Source organism: Martes martes, assembly GCF_963455335.1.
Source record: "Martes martes genome assembly, chromosome: 4".
NCBI lineage: Eukaryota > Metazoa > Chordata > Mammalia > Carnivora > Mustelidae > Martes > Martes martes.
Genome location: NC_137891.1, coordinates 154971304 through 154991825, shown reverse-complemented (window position 1 = coordinate 154991825; position 20522 = coordinate 154971304). Strand labels below are relative to the sequence as shown.

The 20522-nt window shown below is 49.2% G+C and overlaps 1 protein-coding gene across 1 annotated transcript; it reads left to right on the top strand.

Moving 5' to 3' along the window:
- Positions 1–2772: 2772 nt before the first annotated feature.
- CYP4B1 (cytochrome P450 family 4 subfamily B member 1) lies at positions 2773–20234 on the top strand. The gene is made up of 12 exons (XM_080802146.1): positions 2773–2978; positions 12230–12371; positions 12557–12601; positions 13149–13276; positions 13734–13858; positions 14172–14323; positions 14476–14582; positions 15526–15716; positions 17893–18026; positions 18868–18932; positions 19033–19115; positions 19560–20234. The coding sequence occupies exons 1-12, from the start codon at positions 2799–2801 to the stop codon at positions 19741–19743; spliced, it is 1536 nt and encodes a 511-aa protein (XP_080658272.1). The 5' UTR covers positions 2773–2798; the 3' UTR covers positions 19744–20234.
- The last annotated feature ends 288 nt before the right edge of the window (positions 20235–20522 follow it).

The window sequence follows — 20522 nt, the reverse complement described above, 5'->3', positions numbered from 1 at the left end:
TTAACTCAACCAGTGCTCTGTCCAGTACTCAGTCACTGCAGGTTGGGATTGCTTGTGAGCATACATAGCTTAGGTGGAAGGAGCTGGGCAGATCCCAAAGATCAGGAAGTCCCAGATGGCAGGGCAGGGAGCCATCTTCCTTGCTTTCCTCCGCTCACTTTGGGCACTGACTGTCGCAGTGAAAACCATCCTGACCTGTACACTGAACTTACACTGTGCACAGAGCATTGCCACACTCTCAGGGTCCTCACCCCACCTCTGTTTAGAAGGCCATGTAACCAGGAGAGACAGATGTGGGCAAGCACAGAGGATGGGCACGTATCAAGAATATTGGATTTTTGTAAAGCTCCCAGGTGATTCCAATATGCAGTCTCGACGGAGAAATGAGTGGGTCTGGATACAACTCTCTTCTCGAATGTAATCTCATCTCTCCCCTACAAGGGTTTCATACTTAACACTCCCTCATTTGGCCTGACATCCCCGGTAAATGGAGGTGGCGGTCAGGTGGAGGACAGTGGTGAGTTTTGGTCTCCCTACCAAACGGCAACTGATGCGACCCATCTACAAGGGGTGTCAACAGCATCATCCAGAAGGACACCAGTAGGGCATTTCCCATTTATTTTGTATTGGCCAGTCAACCCCTTCCACCTCCTCCCCACATCCTCTGCAATAGCAGTCAACCCCTTCAGCCTCCATTTAACAGACCAGTATTTATTAAGTGCCCCTTTGTGCAGAGAGGGCCTGACACAGAGCCTCCCTTGAATGTTTATGGAGTGGGTGGGAGCAGGGTGGTTCAGTGGGTGCACGTTGCCAATGTTCTCTCAACTTCTGCAAAATACAACATCTCTAGAACCTTCACTGATGTGCCCAATCATGTACTCACCGAGGGTTTGTGTCTTGTGTGTCTTGGCTCAGCCAAGAAAAGTGAGGGAAGAGACAAGCTTGGGCTTTGGGCTTGCAGCAGAATGGGAAGATTTCAGGAGGAGCCAAGCATTCAGCTGCTGCAAGGGAGACAGCGAAGAAATTGGAGAAGAGCTGTAGACTAGGTTGGCAGATTTAGAAGACTGGCTATAAGTGGTGTTTCTGAGGTGGAGGGAGGGTGTGGATGTTGGCGGGGGCAGTGGAGAGGGGAGGGCTATTGGGAAGCATGTGGATATAGGCAGAGTCTCATTATCTCCATCTCCTTAATATGTGTGCTCCTAGATTGGGGGTTGTCACCAAGTTATTCTTTACGCCTAAAAAGTTTTCTGCTGGGCCCTCGAAGGCAGAACTCAGACCAGTGGATGGAAGCACTAGGGAAACATGGTTTGGCTTCCAGAATCACACTGCCAAGGTAGCTGGAGGGGTAGCTGGTAGACTCAGGAGTTGGCTACTGCCCAGTCTCTGATTCTGGCCACATGGTGACCTGTCTTTGGCTCTAGAAGTGTGGATAGCTGCTAGATTTCAACTAGGGATTGGAGAACAAGGTATTTGATAAATAGGCCATGAGTGCTGGGCCATGTTTGTGGCAGGACAAAGTATATAGGAGCCGTGAGACCTGAGAAACATCCATCCTGCTGGTCTGCCCTCTGACTTCCTCTTTCTGATCGCCAACCCAGGCTCTGGACTCCTTCTGTCCCAGGGCAGTTCACAGCCACTGCACCTACACAGAAGGGGAGATCTTCCAGGAACACAGCTCTGACCACATGTTTTCCTGTTGAAGACTCCTTCGAAGCTGCCTCCACAGCGGGCTCCAAAAATGTTATATCTTCCCCTTCATTCAGCCTAGGGAAGGGTTCTTTCCAGCCACTGTTGCTTGTCTCTGGCTGCCACTGCATACTTCATTTGATTCCTTAATTCTGCCTACCCCTCTGCACGCAAGCCTCTTCATCTGAAACATCTGTACTGGGACACTGACTGTTCCAACCCTAGAGTGGTGGGAGAAACAGCAGACTCTTCCCAGGCAAGTCTGGGGCCTGGGACAAGGTTGCTCTTCAACAGAACCCTGGCTGGGGGAATTGAAAGCTGTCATTGTTTACTGTGAGACCTTGGACAATTTCCTGCCCCTCCTGGTCCCAAGTGGCTTGCTCCATAGATCAAGGAGTACTTAGATTTGATGATCTCTTCTTCTTGCCCTGAAAGTAATATTCTGTGTTCCTAAGAGTTAAGTTTGTACTAAGATCTTGGGGGTGGAGTTGACTTTTTTCTGATATAGGATTTCCCTTCTGGGGCTAGAAATTTGTGCCTGAAGATGCCTCACAAAAAAAGACTCAAAGCATTATGATTTGGGCATAAATGCAAACCCTCCCAGAGGTCCATATTGAAGAAGACAATGGGCGCTTTCTTGTAAGAAAGTAGAAGGAAGCTTAGTCTCAGTTTCATTATCTGGAAAATGGGTATAAAGAGTGAGTAGCTATGACCTCTTTTGTTTGGGTTAAATGAGATAGTGGATAGGAAATTCCTGAGACACATAAGGTGCTTGTGTAAAAAGGTAGGTATTATTATGCTGATGATTACCCCCAGAATTGTCTTTTGCTTTCTCCTCCAAGGAACCAAGGGAGCAGACCCATTGCCTGGTTTCTTTGATCCCCACACTTGGTTTCTCTTCAGCCAAGTTTTGGGAGGACTCAGCCAGGCTGTCTCTCTGTTGCCTGTGACTTTTGCTGCTGCTATCTCTGCCCTTTGGAGTTCAGCCCAACCTGGCTTGTTGCTGGATGCAGGGTGTGGTGGGGGGTGGAGGCTGGCTGCCAGGGCTGCAATATAAAGGAACCCGGGGCGGCAGGAAGCAGACCAGAGCCTTGGTGGTTGCAATTCCAGCCATGGTTTCTGTCTTGCTCTCCTTGAGTCTCTCCCGTCTGGGCCTGTGGGCTGCTGGATTGATCTTGATCTTAGGCTTCCTCAAGCTCATCCGTCTGCTGCTGAGGAGGCAGATGCTGGCCAGGGCTATGGACAGTTTCCCAGGGCCCCCCACCCACTGGCTCTTCGGGCATGCCCAGGAGGTATGTAGGGAGGAGGGGTTGGAGAAAGAAAACAGCCTCTTTTTCTTGATAGAATCTGGCTTAATCCCCCTGGGCTGTGGAGGGGGTCCCTATGCGTGGACAGGGGCATGATGTTCTGGGAACCATGGTTTCCATTCTGTTTTCCCACTGGATCTCCCTGTTCACTCCTGCCTTCTGAGCTGGCCCTGGGAGCAGGATCACTTATAGCCCACAGACTCCTCATCCTCCTCAGGCTCAAGATTCAGACAAAGTTCTGTTAAAGGCCCAGTGATAGCATTGGGAACACCCCCCACCCCATCCCCAACAGTCCAGTAGAACTAGGTTATCTTGTTTAGAGCTTAAGCACCATCTTCTTTGTTCTGTGCGGTATAAAGATTTCCATTTTTAGAAAATAAAAGTAAAAGCAGAGATGAGTGCTGTTACCTGAGAGCCCTCCTGGAGCATCTAAGTGGTTGGTCCTCCCAAAAGTGGGGTTCTTTTTGACATGTCTCTGGGCTGGCTCAGTGCCATGGCATCTTCCTGGGTTCAGACCCTGGCTCGACCTCCTGTTATCTCGGGGTGCTAGAGACCACCTTAGCATCCATTGTCAGAAACACCTCTAGCTCTCTGCCTTCATGGGATCTAGATAAGAGTTTTCTGAACATAAGACAAGGGACACCTGCACTGGAATCAAATGGGAGAAGCGGATTCTTTGGCCCCAGTCCCAGGAGATTCTAATTAACATATTGGAACTAGTGATCTGAATTTATTTATTTATTTAAATGAAACACTTTTTTCCCTCCAGGTTTATCCACATTGTTGCCTACGGCAGAATTTCCTTCATTAAGTGAAAACAGATTTTTTAAAAAAGATTTTTATTTATTTATTTGACAGATAGAGATCACAAGTAGGCAGAGAGAGAGAGAGAGAGGAGGAAGCAGGCTCTCCACTGAGCAGAGAGCCCGATGTGGGGCTTGATCCCAGGACCCTGAGATCGTGACCTGAGCTGAAGGCAGAGGCTTTAACCCACTGAGCCACTCAGGTGCCCCGAAAACAAATTTTTTTTAGAGCTAAATGTAGTTATCATCTGTCACCATACAAAGTTATTACAATATTATTGCGTATATTCTCTATGCTGTAGTTTTCATCCCCATGACTGATTTATTTTATAAATGGAAGTTTGTCACTCTTAACCCTTCTCACCTATTTTGCCCATTCCTCCACCCCCCTTCCCCTCTAAAAACCACCAGTTTGTTCTCTATGTTTGTGGGTCAGTTTCTCTTTTTGTTGTTGTTTGTTTTGTCTTTTAGATTTCATATGGTGAAGTAATAGTGAAAATATATGATATTTGCTTTTCTCTGTCTGACCCATTTCTTTTAGTGTAATACCCTCTAGGCTCATCCATGCTGTCATGAATGGCAAGATTTCATTCTTTTTTATGGCTCAGTAAGAGTCCCCTGTGTATATAGACCACATCTTCTTTATTCATTCATCTATTGATTGACACTTGAGTTGCTTCTATATTTTAGCTATTGTAAATGATGCTGCAATAAACATTGGGGTCATGTATTTTTTTGAATTAGTGTTTTCATTTTCCTTGGGTAAATATCCAGAAGTAGAATTACTAAATTGCATGGTACAACTTTTTTCGTTTTTTGAGGAGTCTCCATATTGTTTCCCATAGTGTCCATATGAATATACATTCCCACCAGCTGTGCACGAGGGTTCCCTTTTTTCTACATCCTTGCCAAGACTTATTATTTCCTCTCTGTTAGTAATAACCATTCTGATAGGTGTGAGATGATTTCTCATTGTGATTTTGATTTGTGTTTCCCTGAGGATGAGTGATGTTGAACATCTTTTCATGTGCCTGTTGGTTATCTGTATATCTTCTTTGGAAAAATGTCTGTTTAGGTCCTCTGCCCATTTTCAAATTGGATCATTTTTGGTTTGTTTGGCCTTTGTTTTTGTTGTTATTGTTGAGTTGTAGGAGTTGTTTATATATCTAGAATAGGAACCTGAGTTTAAAAACCTCTCCAAGTGTTTTGCTATGCATCTAGGTTTGGGAACCCAGGTATAAATGCCAGAGACTAAGGCTCCTACTCCCGAATACCCTTTCCCTTTCACAGTCTCAGGGATTACCTCTCTTCCATGATTGATGCTGGGAATGAGCTTGACCTCCAGGAGAGAACTTCCCAGGCTTAGTCTTGCCCCTATAAATAACTACCTTTTCAGGATGACTTAGTAACCTACATACATCCTGGAGAAACCAAGGAAAGGAAAAGATGGGTTAGGGAGTTGAATCAGACCCGGGTCTTGCTCTCAAGGAGCCTACTGTCTAGAGGGGAAAACAGACACCAGGGTCTTCCCTGCTCCAGGTTGGATGGGATGCCTAACCAGGATCTTGCATCAGCCCCATGCTCTGTATATCAGTATTTGTCCCACTGGGTTGTCATCTTCTGTTTACTTATTCATCCTGCCTACTGACCATGACCTCTGGAGGATGGAGATCTACTCTAAATCATCCCCGTACCCTCAGGGTCCAGCTCAAAGCCTCGCGCAGAGTGGGGATCACTGAATGAACAAACAGTTAACATTGGGAAGTAGGGAGGGGTCTTGATAGAGGAGGCAGTGAAGGAGAAGACAAGTGGAGAGACCAGGCAGGGTTTAGGAGAGGCTTTGATAAGTACAGAAGATGGTCATGGGAAGATTGAGATCTGACCCTAATGAGAGTGTGAGAGGCATTTAGGGAGATCTTCAATCCCTTGCCTCTCACATCCCTCCACTACTACTTACATCCACCAAAGCTAGGCTTCTCCTTAGCCCACAGGCTTTTCTAGGACAGGGACCTTGCTCCCCTACCCATGTCAGAGCTGGCTGCCCTCCTTCCCACAAATGCCCTTCCCCCATACTTTAAGAGTGTATAGAGGGCTTGGAGCACAGCTTAACTCTGGCTCCTGGCTCTAATACAAGAATCTGGAGAGCCTTGGCACCAAGAAGAGCAGACAAGGGCTGGAGGGGAGGTTGCCCTTGGACATACAAAGGTTTCCTGGGGAACCACAGTGGGCCTGACACCTCTACATTCCTCCAGGCTTTGTTACCTCTGCTCTGTCAGATCCACACCTGAGCCTGAGAAATGGGGAGTGTAGGGGTAGGGTTTGTTTTTCCAAACAAAGATGAGGTTCAGAAAAAGCAAGGTATTTTCTTATGTCCACGTAGTAGCTCAAGCATTGAGTCAAGGCTGGGCACAGGATTCACACCTTTTCATGCAGGACATGATCTATCTTTACAAAGTGACTGCAAGTTTGATTCCTGGCCTAGTGATGGTGGGAACAGGAAAAGAAGGGTGATGGGGGCAGGTGTGGGAGGGCGGGGCAGAGCTGTCCATCAGGATTAACTTCTCCCTTCTTGTCTCTGGTTGAGGTCTTGGGGCCCTGGAAGCATCTACCTGTCACTCTCCTCAATTCTCAGAATGTGTCCCCATGAGGTGGGGTAATGTCTTATTCTTCCAGGGTCTCCCTTCTTCTACTTGGGGGCCCAGAGAGGACTTTGCACATAGTAGGTGCCTACCCATGTTGTTGGCCTGAGGTTGGGAGGGGCCTGAGAATCTGGACTGTTGTCAGGGGAGGAGTGGAGAATGCCAGGTCCAGGCCCAGGAAAGGTGATATCCTGAGACTGCATAGGCCTCCTGCCTGGCCCTGCTCGTCCCTGGGACAGTTCCCTTGACCTTGTGCTGTGGAGTGAGGAGCATGGCTTGCGGTCTAGGGGTCTGACTCATTTCAATTCAGTAGACATTGATGGACCCTCACTATGCTTCTGCTCTGTGCTTCCCTTTCCTCCTCAACAATACAGAGATAAGCATTTTTACCTTGTTGGTTTAGAAGAGGATGGAAAAAGGTAGAGTATAGATAGATACTTTGTAAACTGCCAGGCAGATGTCAGGTGTTAAATCCCTGTAGCAGGATTCTTCCTGCAAAACACTGAGGCATTTGCTTCCTTCATCCTCTTTCTTCCACCAAAATCAACCCAGCCTTTGGGAGACAGATTAAGTTTGTCTTTTCTCAAGCAACTAGCTGATCAACAACCCTGGGTCTGGTCCTCTGCTAAGGGCAGAGGATAATGCATAAGACTAGGGCCAGCCCTAGAGTGACCCAGTCTGTAAGAGAGGTGGATAACACAGCACAGGTGTTCCAGACCCATGGGCTCAGGTAAGGGATGCTGAGGTGAGTCCGAAAGATCCAGCTGCAGCAATCCACGGAAGTAAGTAAGGAAGGAAGGGTGGAGGACACTACCTGTGCAGAGGCACAGAGGCCAGGCTGGAAAGAGCGTCAAGTGTGTAGGAATTTAATTTGTCCAACAAATATTTCTTTGTCAAGGTCTAGTGCGTGCCTGTGCTCATAGCTCTATACTTCTGGAATGGTGAGAGGGAGAACAGAATGGAATGGACAAAGCTGGAAGAAGGTGGGGCAGATCACATAAAACCTTGTAGGCCATGTCAAGAGGCTTTATTCTGAGTGCGATGAGGAACCTTTGAAGGGATTCAAGCCAGGGAGTGACAAGCTTAGATTTGTGTGGTAGAAATATCACACTGGCTTCGGGATGGTGGCTAGGTCGGCAGAAGCCAAATAGGAGGTGGGCAGAGCTGGACAGGGCTGAGGACGCCATCCAAGTGAGAAGAGAAGGAGTAAGAGGTCAGGGAGGCTGTCCTGGCACTGTGGGCGTGGGAGAGGCAGACAGATGTAAGGGTGTCAATGAAATCCCCTACATGCGCTAGGAAAAATGAGGCACAGGAAAGCCCTGGGAACTTTGTTAAACTGTGGTATCAACACAGATGGATCAGAGCAGAATTTGGAAAAATCACCAAAAGAGAGAAAAGGACTCGTTGAGCCATAAGACTGGATGGTAACCAGGAGGAATGAATTTCTATGTCTAAGTGTAAAAATGTGGGGCTCTGAGACCCAAGAAGAAAAGGCTCAGTCCTGGCAGCGCTTGTGTGTTTGGGCACAGGACTCTTGGGTTCTGGATTTGGAGAATTTCCCAGGAATTGCTATATCTGACTCTCTTAGTTCTGGTTTGTTGATTCCAGCATAAAAGTCTCTTGGTGGACCTGCAGGGGAGAGAGGCAGTCTCCACAGGGCATCCCCTATGGTACTACCCAAAATCATGGGGAAAACTCCATTCTGTGTTTCTGGTTGGCATCAGGGTGGATGGTGGTTCCATTCCTAAGTATATGAAGAGGGGCAGATTTGGGGGGAAGACATATTGTGTTCATGTTTGAAAAGGCTGGGTCTGAGGGCCCTGAAGGGTGTCATGCAGAGAGGTCCAGCAGATGGCTGGTCATATTTCCGAAGTTCAGGAGAAAGACAAACTGGAACGTGCTGTCAGTTTTGGAAACAGTCTCAGGTAGGTGGCAAAGAAAGCCATGGGAGTTGGTAAGAGCCTCCAGGGAGAAGGTGCAGCATAAGAAGAGGCTCAGGGCTGGATCTGGGGGACAGTCAGTCTTTGATTTACAAATAATAGGTGAGGAACAGCTGTGTCAAAGAGGTGGGAAGGCGCCCAGGACAGAGTTCTAAAAGAGAGGGGATTTGACTATGTCACAGCAGCTGGAAAACCTCTGGGCTCACCCGCCAGGTGGGTGTTGGTCACATGAGTAAGACCAGTGTCGGAGAGGTGGGGGTGAGGAGGAAGGGAAACTGTGAGACAGCTTTTTGAGAAGTTATGAAAGCAGGAGGAAAATGGGGTGTGAGCTAGAAAGGAGGCAGAACCAAGGGAGGTTTTGTTTCATTTAGTAAGTGAGAGAGACGTGAGAGTGTTTTAAATGCAGATGAGAAGGAGCCAGTAGAGAGGAGGGGGTCTGTGGTATGGGAGAGAGAGGGACTGACTGATGGGTGAGGTGCCTGAGGAGAAGGCTGGAATCCAAAGGGACTAATCTTGGACAGGCCCTGGGTACATCCTCTGCTGGAACAGGAGGGAAGGTGGGGAGGCTGGGCGCAAGGCAGGTGGTTCTTCGGGTCTGATTTTGACTTTTAGGGGCCTCTTATCTGATGGCTTCTGTTTCCTCCTTGAAGTAGAGCAAGGTTAATTTGCTGGGAGCAAAGAGCAGAGGGGTAGAGGGGAGAGTTGAGGAAAGAAAAGCTTTTGAGGAGCAGACAGTGGCCAATGCTACAGGGCTTTCTAGAAGGCATTTCTGCTGATCTCTGCTCAAATGTCCCCTAAGAGAGGCTTTCCCTGACCCTCCCTACTCCCTGTCTGCAGTAGCAGCTCTGCCCCTTATCTTGCTTTATTATTTTTTTAGAGTTATTGCTATCAGAAATTATATTGCTGATGTATTTGATTCCTATTTCATTTCTCCCACTTGAAATGTGAGCTTGGGGAGGGCAGGGTTTTGTCTGATTCACTACGGTTCCCCCAGGAACTAGCATCAGTTCTGGCACTGAGAGTGGGTACTCCGTGCCCATTTACTGAATGCATGAATCAATCTCTGGGAGATCTGACTCAGGGCAGCAAACCACTCATGCTGGGTGAGGACCAATGTCTACATTCCTGTGGACTTGGACACTTCTTGGGTCCATGCCCTCCTGCCTTCTTAGGTGTCTGGATGCTTCCATGTTCTCCCCTCAACGTGGTCATTCCTGGGGCTGGAACTCCTCCTGGTGCTGAAGATAGGGAGGTGTTGGGGGCATTGCATAGGCTTTGGAACTGAAAGACCTGGACTTGAGGGTTGTGTGACTTTGGGCAAGACTCACCATCACTTCTTAGCCAATATGCGGTGGCTAGGAGAGCCATGGAAACCCATGTCATTCTCACCCAAAGTCCCCCTGCTCCTTCTCTTGAGCCAGGGGTCCCTTCTGAGTTGTGTTCACACCTGTTTACATGTACTCACATGTACCTGTGTAGTAGTACAATTGTCTCTGAAAGGGAGGATGGAGAATGAAATCACCTATTTGTCATTAGGATTGGGGAAATCCTTTGTCTACTCCTTGGAGCATTACACATTAGATCTCCTACCTCCAGGCTCTCAATGGCTCTCTGCTTTACCCATAGAATTTATGTAAATGAGTCCATTTTTTAAAATTGATTTTTAAAAATTAATTTTAAATTAATTAATTTAATTATATTAAATTATTAATTTAATAATTAATTATTAAACAGTATTCATTGTTTTTTCACCACACCCAGTGCTCCATGCAATCTGTGCCCTCCCTAATACCCACCACCTGGTTCCCCCACCCTCCCACCCCGCCCCTTTTTAATGGTTATTTCAGAGATGCTGCATCTCAGTTGTTGTTGGTTCTTCCTGGTAGTTGTTCCTAACCCTTTAGCTTTGAATATACAGCTTTGTGGTCCTTGAATCTGGTGGGGGCCTATGCACACACTGAGTGCTACCCTATCTTGTGGGGAGGGGCAGTGTTCACAATGTAGGATGAGGGAGGGCTGAGACCAGAGCATTCACGGGCACCTATGTATGTCCATCCCGGAGGGGGGAGGATCTGGGAAATCCCAGGACTTCCCTGGTTGGTGGGAGCCCAGGTGGCCCCAGAAAGTGGACTGGACACTAACAGAGAAGGCCACCAGAGATGGGGGGTGTAATGCAAGCTTCCCGTGTGACTTGGGACAAGGTTAGGCTAATCCTTTACTCAGAGGTGGAAGATCTTAGGGCAAGTTCAGAGCAAATTCTTTAGTGCAGTTTGGGGCATTTGGGAATGGGATATGGCAGGAAATGTAGGGAGAAGGAAGATGTTGGGAAAAGGTAAACTTGAAGGGGAGGGAACTACAAGTCAAAGGCTTACATTGTGCAGGGTCCAGTGCCAAACCTTTCCATACAATATGCCAGTGAAGGGCTTTAAATGCCATGTGAACCTCAACTAGTAACACACACCCTGCTTGATTTAATTAATGTCAACATAATCCTATAATGTAAATTATCATCCCCATTTTACAGATGAGAAGAGTAAGATTCAGAGAGCCTAAAGATCTTGCCCAAGTTCATGCATCTAAAAAATAGGGGAAATCAATATTCAAATGCAGATCTTCCAAGCTCCAAAGATTGCAGGCTGTGAAGTCAATGCTCCCAGGTTCACATCCCAGTTCTCTGATCAGCCATGACTCTACCTCCTCGCAAACTCCAGATCTCAGACCTTATTCTGAGGCCCATGGGTGGGCAGGCCACGGATGGGTTTTAAGCATATCTCTGAAAGACTCACTTGGAATAGGGGGAAATGGATAAGTAAATAATGGTCATCCCTGCAGTGGAATACTATGCAATTAAAGTAATTAAAAATATGGGAGGGGCAGTTAAAGGCTCTATTTTGAAAAGAAGGACAAGACACATTAAATGAAAAAAGCCGGTTTCAGAAAAGTATTTATTGTGTATTCCATTTACAGAAAACACCGCTAGGGGAGTAGATGTGGCTAGAAACCCCCCAAAGAGCACACACCACCCACTGGATGATCTCCAATCTCATCTCAGGCCACGATCCCACCAGGTGGCAGCTCCTGGAAGACATCACTACTTTTTCCTGCCCCAGAACATTTGTGCTTGCTGTTTGCTCTACCAGGAATGCTGTCCCTTGCTCTTTGCACTGCCAGATGCTTGTCATCCACCAGGTTTCCCCTGGAGGGAATGTCCTCTCCATTCAGGGGCCATCTCTGATCTCCCTCTCTAAGTAGACACTCCCTGCTAGTCTCTCTCATAACAGCATGTCTGCTTTCTTCTTTGCACTTACTACTGGGTGTATTCACACTCCTTAATTGTTTAGTTGAGTCTAATCGGTTTGCCCACAGAATGAAAGTGTAAGACGCAGTCTATCTTATGCCCTGAGACCTTAAGATAGTGCCCCGCACATAGTAGGACCTCAGAAAAGTGTGTCAAATGACATAACAGGGGGAGAATTGAGCAGATTTCTGCATTGCACAGCAAGCTGGGATTATCACTCTCATGAAAACAGCTTTAATGCCAATAGAAATCTCTTTCTTGGAGCAGCATAGATAGAGGGCTGATGATAAGAACCAGATGGAAGCAAGCTGGCCAGCTTGGGGTTGTTGAGCTCACCCACGTACAGCAAGAGGGTGGCTTGGACTCACAGTGTTGTCTCTGGGGCTGGAGGGGGAATTGACCCCAGAGATGTACAGGACTGTGGCTGGCAGGGAGAGGGATGCAGGACGAGGGAAGGATGCTCCCAGGGTCTGTCTGGGCAGCCCCCTGCCTTCCTTGCCCAGGGAGGAAGTGACAGTGTGTTCCTGAGTATCCTGGTCTTCTGTCACCATTTCAGATACAGCAGACGGGGAGCCTGGACAAAGTGGTATCCTGGGCCCACCAGTTCCCTTACGCCCACCCACTCTGGCTTGGACAGTTCCTTGGCTTCCTGAACATCTATGAGCCCGACTATGCCAAAGCTGTGTACAGCCGAGGGGGTGAGGACTCCCAGGAGTGGGTGGGGTTTCCTGAGAGCAAAGGGCTCAGGGCTCCAAGTGGGGAGGGTCTTGGGGTCTGCACCTTAAGTTTGGGTAGCTGAGGTCCTATTGATCCTATTGATCAATAACCCTCCTCTCAGCATCTGCTAGTTTCTGCATGACCCAATCTTCTCTTTCTCCTGCAGATCCTAAGGCTCCAGATGTGTATGACTTTTTCCTCCAGTGGATTGGTGAGTGGACACCTGCCTTCCCCGTCCTTGGTGCTGGATTACCAGGATCCTTCCCTGTCCCATCCCTCTCTGCCCAGTGCCCACTCAGTCTGTTATCTCATGTGGACCACCTGGCCCCCAAGTGCCCCTCTTAACCTTAGCTGCCAAGTGGGGGGACGGGAAGAGGCAAGAGAGTTCCCAGTTGGCTGGGGAAGTGGGGCTCAGGTGCCTTCTCCTTCTGGGTATGCGCTTTCCCCTGGAAAGGCAGAGCAAGGGCTCTGGAAAATACGTGAGTATGAGGAAGAGCTTTCTGGAATGAGAAAGAGCTTTCTGAAGTGGGATCCCAGGAGACTGCATTGGTGGTGTGGGCCAGGCAAAAGCCTGGGGAGGGGAGTGGTGGTAGGGCCAAGGCTGGTGTCACCAGAGGCTGCATAGCTGGGTGGCTGGAAGGCAGAGCTGGGCTGGGACATGTGACTGGTCAAGAGCACTGAGGTGGAGGCCCCAGGTTACCAGGGTGGGGCAGGATTGTGTGTACTGACCAGCTTTCCCTCTGCCCTCTCTTCCCCAGGGAAAGGCCTACTGGTGCTCCAGGGGCCCAAGTGGTATCAGCACCGCAAGTTGCTCACACCTGGCTTCCACTATGATGTGCTGAAACCCTACGTGGCTGTGTTTGCCAGCTCCACGCACACTATGCTGGTGAGCTCCCAGGGCCAGGTTCCTGGAAGCTGTGGCTGCAGCTTAAATAATGTCATTAGCAACTCATCTTTGAGGGGATGCCAAAGGTAGTGGGTCAGACTCTGAGTCTCAGGGCTATATAATCCCCAGAAGTTACCCAGACTAGTTTTCCCCTTGCAGAAAATTTCTCCCCAGCCTCACTACAGGCCTGACCATGCACAGGCTGTGCTGGGGCGATTCTCCACCCCTCAGCCCTCTTCTTCCCTTGGGTAGCCTGCCTGGCTCAGTGTCTGTGTGTGCAGTGTGGGTCCACCTCCTGATCCCACCCCAGCCTGAAGCCCTTACCCCCACATTCCAGCGGGGTGGAGGCCGGGCCAGGGACTTGGGGCATGGAGGAGAAGCCAGGCTGTGGGTCCTCGAGGGCAGAGTTGAGTGTCCAGCTGACTCCCTGATGTTACCCTCCACTTCTGGGCTCCAGGACAAGTGGGAGGAAAAGGCTCGTGAGGATAAGAGCTTTGACATCTTCTCTGACGTGGGCCACATGGCACTGATCTCACTCATGAAGTGCACCTTTGGCAAAGGAGACAGCGGTCTGGGCCACAGGTCAGAGGGTACTTGGGGCTGACCACCATCACTACCCAGGCCAGCTCAGAGAAGAGAGTTGGTGGGACTCCAGGGCCCTGGTCTGAGAGGACATGGGGTCCTGCCCTAGGGAGCCCTAGCTTGGGTGGGGGGTAGGGGGAGCTGGGCCTTGCCCGTGGTGGGGAGACAGATTCTGCCTTTAGTGGGGAGGCTTAATGGCAGGGAGAGGAAGGGTGGAAAGCACTGTGGTTGGGGCTGGATTCTGGAGTGGAGAGCCGTAGGCTCTGCCGTGGGTCAGGGTCTGAGCCCTCCTCCCTGCTCTACTGCTATGTAGGGACAGTAGCTACTACTCAGCCGTCAGCGACCTCACTCTGCTGATGCAGCAGCGCATTGAGTCCTTCCAGTACCATAACGACTTCATCTACTGGCTCACCCCGCATGGCCGCCGCTTCCTGCGGGCCTGCCAGATGGCCCACGACCACACAGGTGGGCCTTTCCTGCAGGGTCCGCACACAGGAAGCCCAGGGCCTAGCCTAGCCCCTTTAGGCCTCTCTTGACCTCTGCCATTCCAGGACCTCCATTCCCCTTTGGGTAGAGGATGGGTCCCCAGGCAATGACACTCTGTGCTCCTGACCCAGACCAGGTCATCAGGGAACGAAAGGCAGCCCTGAAGGACGAGAAGGAGCAGGAGAAAATCCAGAGTCGGAGGCACCTGGACTTCCTGGACATTCTTCTGGGGGCTCGGGTGAGTGAGGACACAGTTGGCCACCCCCAACTGAGAACTCATCCCAGAGGGGTTTACAGACCATTTTCCTGGGACAGGGCTCACTGGACAGCAGCAGAGGCTGTTAAGCATTTCCCTCCTTTTCCCCCAGCAAATACGACCTTTTCCTTGTCTTCTGATGTGCATCAACAAAGGCTCAGAGACGGCAAGGTGCGGGTTGTGGCTGGCTGCCGCACTGGGGAGAGATGTAGGGAGGTCAGGTCATGTGCTAGAAGTCCTAAAGACCAATTCTAGACTTTTTTTTTTTCTTAGAGAGGGTGAGAGGGTGAGGGGTAGGGGCAGAGGGAGAGGGAGAGAAAGAATATCCTAAGCAGACTCCACGCTTAGTGCAGAGCCAGATGCAGGTTCCATCTCACCACCCTGAGATCATGACCAGAGCCAAAATCAAGTCGGGCGCTCAACCCATTGAGCCACCCAGGTGCCCATCAGTTCTAGACTTCTAATACTGAAGAACCTTAGAATCATGGATATCTATTCATTCATTCATTCATTCATCCATCCATTCATTCATTCCTTTATTCATCCACCCTCCAAACTCACTAACCCCTACCGTGGGTTAGTTTCCATGCAGAAGATGAGAAAGACTTGGCCTTGCCTCCAGATATTTACAGTGTAGTGGAGAAGACAGGAGGTGGACGTTGACAAAGACCTCTCCTCTGCCAGGTGACATTCTTAGCAGAATTGATAGTTAGGGCTGGGTAAGGTCACAGGTCTACTTGGACAGAGGGATCAGGGAAGGTTTCCTGGAGTAGGAGCCATCAAGCTGTGCCTGGGAGGACAGATAGGATTCTGGGGAAGGTCTCAAGCCCCAGTCTGTAATGGACCTTCATTTGACAACTGTTATGAGGTCTTGGTACCTATCTCCAATGTCTTGGGCTGTCCCATCATGCCTTCCCCAACACAGGATGAAAATGGGATCAAGTTGTCAGACGCAGATCTCCGGGCTGAGGTGGACACATTCATGTTCGAAGGCCATGACACCACCACCAGTGGCATCTGCTGGTTTCTCTACTGCATGGCCCTGTACCCCGAGCACCAGCATCGTTGTCGTGAGGAGGTCTGCGAGATCCTTGGGGACCGGGACTCCTTGCAGTGGTGAGCAAGGCTGTGGGTGAGCCCAGTCTGTCCTGCTTCCCTGTCCCAGGGATGCCCTGCATTTATGCTGCCCAGTGTCATCTTTGGGTGACACAGGGCCAACCTGGGAACAAAGTGAGGGTGGTGGCAGTGTCCTGTTTCCTCCAGTGCTGTGGTTTTTGAGGGGAAGCTCTGCGGATACAACCCTGAGCCCATTCTCCCACAGTGGAGCCCCTTTCAGGTGTCAGACTCCCACTGACAACTCATAGATAGGAATCCGGGCAACTCTCCCAGATTCCTATCTATCCTCCTAGGCACAGCTTGGATGCCTCCTAATCCAGGAAACCTTCCTTGATCCCTTTGCCAGTGACCGGTGAACTTTTTGTGTGCTGACTCCCTCTGCGGGCAGAACCTGACTACCCTTCTGGGTTGCTAGATGGAACAGCAGGCTCTGGGAGAGAGAAAGGAGGGAACTGGGGGTGAATACAACTGGGATACCTAGGGAGCTGAACCCCGCTCTGGCTCACCTGTCTTTGAATGGCCACGTGCCACCTCTAGACTCCTCTGGTGAAGAAGAAAAGCCTGTTTCCCAAACTCCATCGCTTAAAATCTTTTGATTGTTCTCTGATTCTTGGTTCAAACTTGTACTCATTGACATGACACCGACTGACGCTGACCTCTCTTGGAAGTGTGCGTGGTCTCTGGGGCTCTCCTGCAGGCCCCTCTTTCCCTACCTCCTCCCCTCAGGCCTTGGCCTCCGGTCACACACCTCACCTTTCTCTGTGGCTCCTGTGTTACCTCTAGCATCAGGTTAGGTACACATCACAGCACAAGATGTCTGACGTCTCCATCACCCATTTTTATTGGCCTGATGTTGGAGACCTCCCAGTGTCCAGCCAAATGCCAGGGCTGGGAGGAGCCAAGGTGCTGCCCTTGGGATGTTTTTAGAAAGACAACTCACATGAGCAAAAATCTAGAGAAAACCTCAGACTGGAGTAAGACTGAGGAGCCCTGTGTGGACAGCAGAAGAATCAGAATGGGTGGGGCTTGAGCTGGCTTTCCAAGGAGGGATGGAACTCAAGTCAGCAAAGGAAGAGAGAAATGGGCCTTCCAGATTAGGTAACAATAGGAACACGGCCTGGAGGTGGGGAGTTAAAATATTTATTTATGTTATTTTTATTTCATTTCATCTAGAAGTTGAAGCAACTTCAAGGACGCTTATTCAATAGTACAGTAAAACACAAAAAGGAAACAATGAGTACTGGTATATAATACTTTGTTAATGCTCATTGAAAATCTCTTCTCCCAGTTTGTAACCTCCCATTTCATCTCCCTTAAGGTGTGTGTGGGTTTTTTTTTTTTTTTTTAAGATTTTGTTTATTTATTTTTGAGAGATAGAGAGCGAGTGCACAGGGTGCAGGAGAGGCACAGGGAGAGGGAGAAGCAGGCTCCCCACTGAGTAGGGAGCCCGATGTGGGACTCCATCCCTCGTCCTTAGGTCATGACCTGAGCTAAAGGCAACGTTTAACTGCCCGAGCCACCCAGGTGTGTATGGTGTCCAAGGTGTCTTTTGATGAATACAAGTTCCCAGTTTTAATACAGTCAAGTATATCTAAAAAAAAAAAAATTGAAGACTAGGTGCAAAAGCCTTAGGGTTTGGGACTCTGTAATAAAATGCTGTGCAATAGTCATGATTGGGCCACATTTCGGACTGAGCTTCCTGTTGGCAAAGGAGAAAAAAGATACATAATTTTTGATTTTTACCTGCGCTTGTTGCTGTTCATGCCCTTATAACTTCATTCAACCAGTGTATATCAGCCCCTGTTTTTTTCCACCTTAGTTTCACAGGGGAAACTAAGTGGAACGTAAATTGTCCCTTGTGGGGCTTCTGTGGGGCCTTACGACACAGGAGTGACTTTGTCTTGATGGCTGGGTGCACATACAGCTCTAGAGTCCTGTGGTTCCCTTCCTAGCAGTAAAGATGAGGGAGAGATGGAGAAAAGAGCCAGGAGCCAGAACCCCTGGATCGGAGTGGCTACCCCATGTTTAATCTGGTCTGGGCACTTGAAGCACTTGTGTCCCTCTCATTATTGGATGTGTGATGGTGGGTAAGAGGGGAAGGTGGGGCTGGAGCCTGCCTTCCCGTGGAAGCCCCTTGCTTCCCATCTCCAGAAAGGTCTGGTTGTATTGCTGGCAGGGATGATCTGGGGAAGATGACCTACTTGACCATGTGCATCAAGGAAAGCTTCCGCCTCTACCCACCGGTGCCCCAGGTGTACCGCCAGCTCAGCAAGCCTGTCAACTTTGTGGATGGCCGCTCCCTACCTGCAGGTGAGTTGGAGCGGACTTGGGGGTGGAACTGGAGTCCTTGTGGATGCTTCTCTGACAGACTCTGTGCCTTTGGTCAAATCTTAGCACAAGTGGGGAAGAACTCAGGCTTTGTGTTTGGTCTGGGTCCCAATCCTGGTTCTACAATGTATGGGTAAATCCCTCTACCTTGAGCTTCTGTTTCCTCTTTTATAAAATGGGGACAAGAAGAGTATTTCCTTGACAAGGTTGTTTTCAGGATTAAAGAGACAATATTCTAAGCTTTGCACAGTGGCAGTATCGTAGCCAATGAGGTTTATCCGAGGCATGATTATTGCTAATTAAAGGGACAATATTCTTCAGGGCTGTCATGTACCGCCATGTAGGTTGTGACCTGAACAACTTCACATAGACTATGATGACGTTCATTGCACAACCTATACAAATGTATGTGGTAACTTTGTAAGGAGGTTTAACTCTGTATCTGGCATACAAGGGGCACCCAATGAATGGTGGATGTTACTATTAATAGCATAATGTCAGGAATAGTAACTTCCTTTCAGTTATTTGAAAGCACAAAGTGTTGTAATAGACCTTGCCTGTCCTACGTCACAATGAGGTAGGTTCAGTCCTCCTTTTTTCTCTCCCCATTCCACAAATGTCTGTGTTAGGTGCTGTGTCCAGTGCTGGGGCCAGAGGAAGTAGATATGTTGATGGTCAAAAGCACTTTGATGTCTTGAGGGTGGTCATGAGCCCTCCCTCAATGGCAGTGCTCAGGCAGGGGTGAGGGGAGTCTGGCCCTGTGAGGAGGTAGCTGAAGCTCTCTCAGGACCACCTAGCTACCAGGCCTTTGTTCTGCACACAGGCAGCCTGATCTCTCTGCACATCTATGCCCTCCATAGGAACAGCGCAGTGTGGCCTGATCCTGAGGTACCACATCCCTGGGTCTGGAGGTCAGATGGGGTGGGAGGCTATGGAGGTCACTTTCCCCAGGACCTGGCAGGTATTTAAGCAAGGCTTGTCCTCTCAGGTCTTTGACCCACTGCGCTTTTCCCCTGAGAATGTGGCCACACGCCACCCCTTCGCCTTCATGCCCTTCTCTGCTGGGCCCAGGTAAGGAGTGGACCAAAATCCCCAGGGCCCCAGGAATGGGAGGGGAGAATGGAGGATTTTGTGGGGAAAGCAAGATTTTGGAAACTCCGTGACAAAGGGGCTGCTGCTGGTTTTTTGATGATCCTGAAGTAGGGTAAGTTCCAGGGACCTTCTTCTTGCCGTTAGCATATTCATGTCCCTGGCAAGTGGTGGGCTGGCTGAGTCATTCCAAGAGAGGCCCCCAAACCAGAATTCCCAATGTGAATTTACTCAGTCTGGGGCCCTCACTGTGTTCCCAAGATCTGTTTCCGAAGCCCCAAGTCAATCAACCAATCAGCCAATTATTTATCCACAAACAGTTATTGATTTTTCTAAGCCACTGGTTTTTCTTGGCCACTAAGAACCCTGGATTTGCTCACTCTGGACACACTACAGTCTGATGCCACCTTGTGCTACTCACTGTAGGAACTGCATTGGGCAGCAGTTTGCCATGAATGAGATGAAGGTGGTCACGGCCCTCTGCTTGCTCCGCTTTGAGTTCGCCCTGGACCCCTTGCGGCCCCCCATCAAGATGCCCCAGCTGATCCTGCGCTCCAAGAATGGCATCCACCTCCGGCTGAAGTCGCTGCGCCCAGGCTCTGGGAAGTAGCTTTGCTGAGAAGAGGGTCCCAGACAGCCCAGACACTGCCCTCCCCAGGCTGGATTGTAGAGTAGCTGCGGCTCCCTGTCTTTGAGAGGCTTGTAATTTACATGGGGAGAAGGCACCCACATAAACAATCACCTGGAGGGCAGTGCCATGCAAGCATGTGTGTCTGGAAATGCTTAGTACACATGTACTCTAGAGCTCAACCATTCATTCAACAAACATATGGTGAGCACCTCTTTGTTTCTAGAATCTTCCTTTATCTCCCATAACTGGCAGTCTTTCTAGAATGTAGCAGAAACTTACATGCCAGCCGTGGTGACACAATGAACACAATGGAAGCTGTGTCTCTTGGGCTTTATGATTATGATCAGGCCCTCATCCACTCTACATGAAAGAAGGATGGCTTTGGGGGCTTGGCCTTTCATTGAGATGTATTGCTTTACTTAACTGTCTGTGCATGTGTGTAATATAACAGACATGAGGTAAAATTGCATAAACAAAAAATGTATAGGACTATCAATTTCTAAAACAAATTCCCAGGTAACCACCACTGAAATCAAGGAATATGGAATATGGTTTCTCAGGTATATCTTCTGCCCCTCTTGAGACAGGTCTGTCTAGCATTCCTGCCATTGGCAATATCTATGCCATTGTCACCTGGTGCTCTAGGTGTTCAGGTTTTTGCTGAAGAAGGTGGCAGAGTGGCATTTAAGGGGGGTTTCCTGGAAGACACAGTGCTTGAATCAAGCCTTGAGGCAGGTGAGGTACAAAGGTGCAAAGAG

Excerpts from the sequence above, each read along its gene's own strand:
- CYP4B1 (XM_080802146.1), top strand. The coding sequence starts at position 2,799 with ATGGTTTCTGTCTTGCTCTCCTTGAGTCTCTCCCGTCTGGGCCTGTGG. Across the intron at positions 12,602-13,148 it reads CTTTTTCCTCCAGTGGATTG|GGAAAGGCCTACTGGTGCTC; the intron begins GTGAGTGGACAC and ends TCTCTTCCCCAG. Across the intron at positions 18,933-19,032 it reads CAGTGTGGCCTGATCCTGAG|GTCTTTGACCCACTGCGCTT; the intron begins GTACCACATCCC and ends TTGTCCTCTCAG.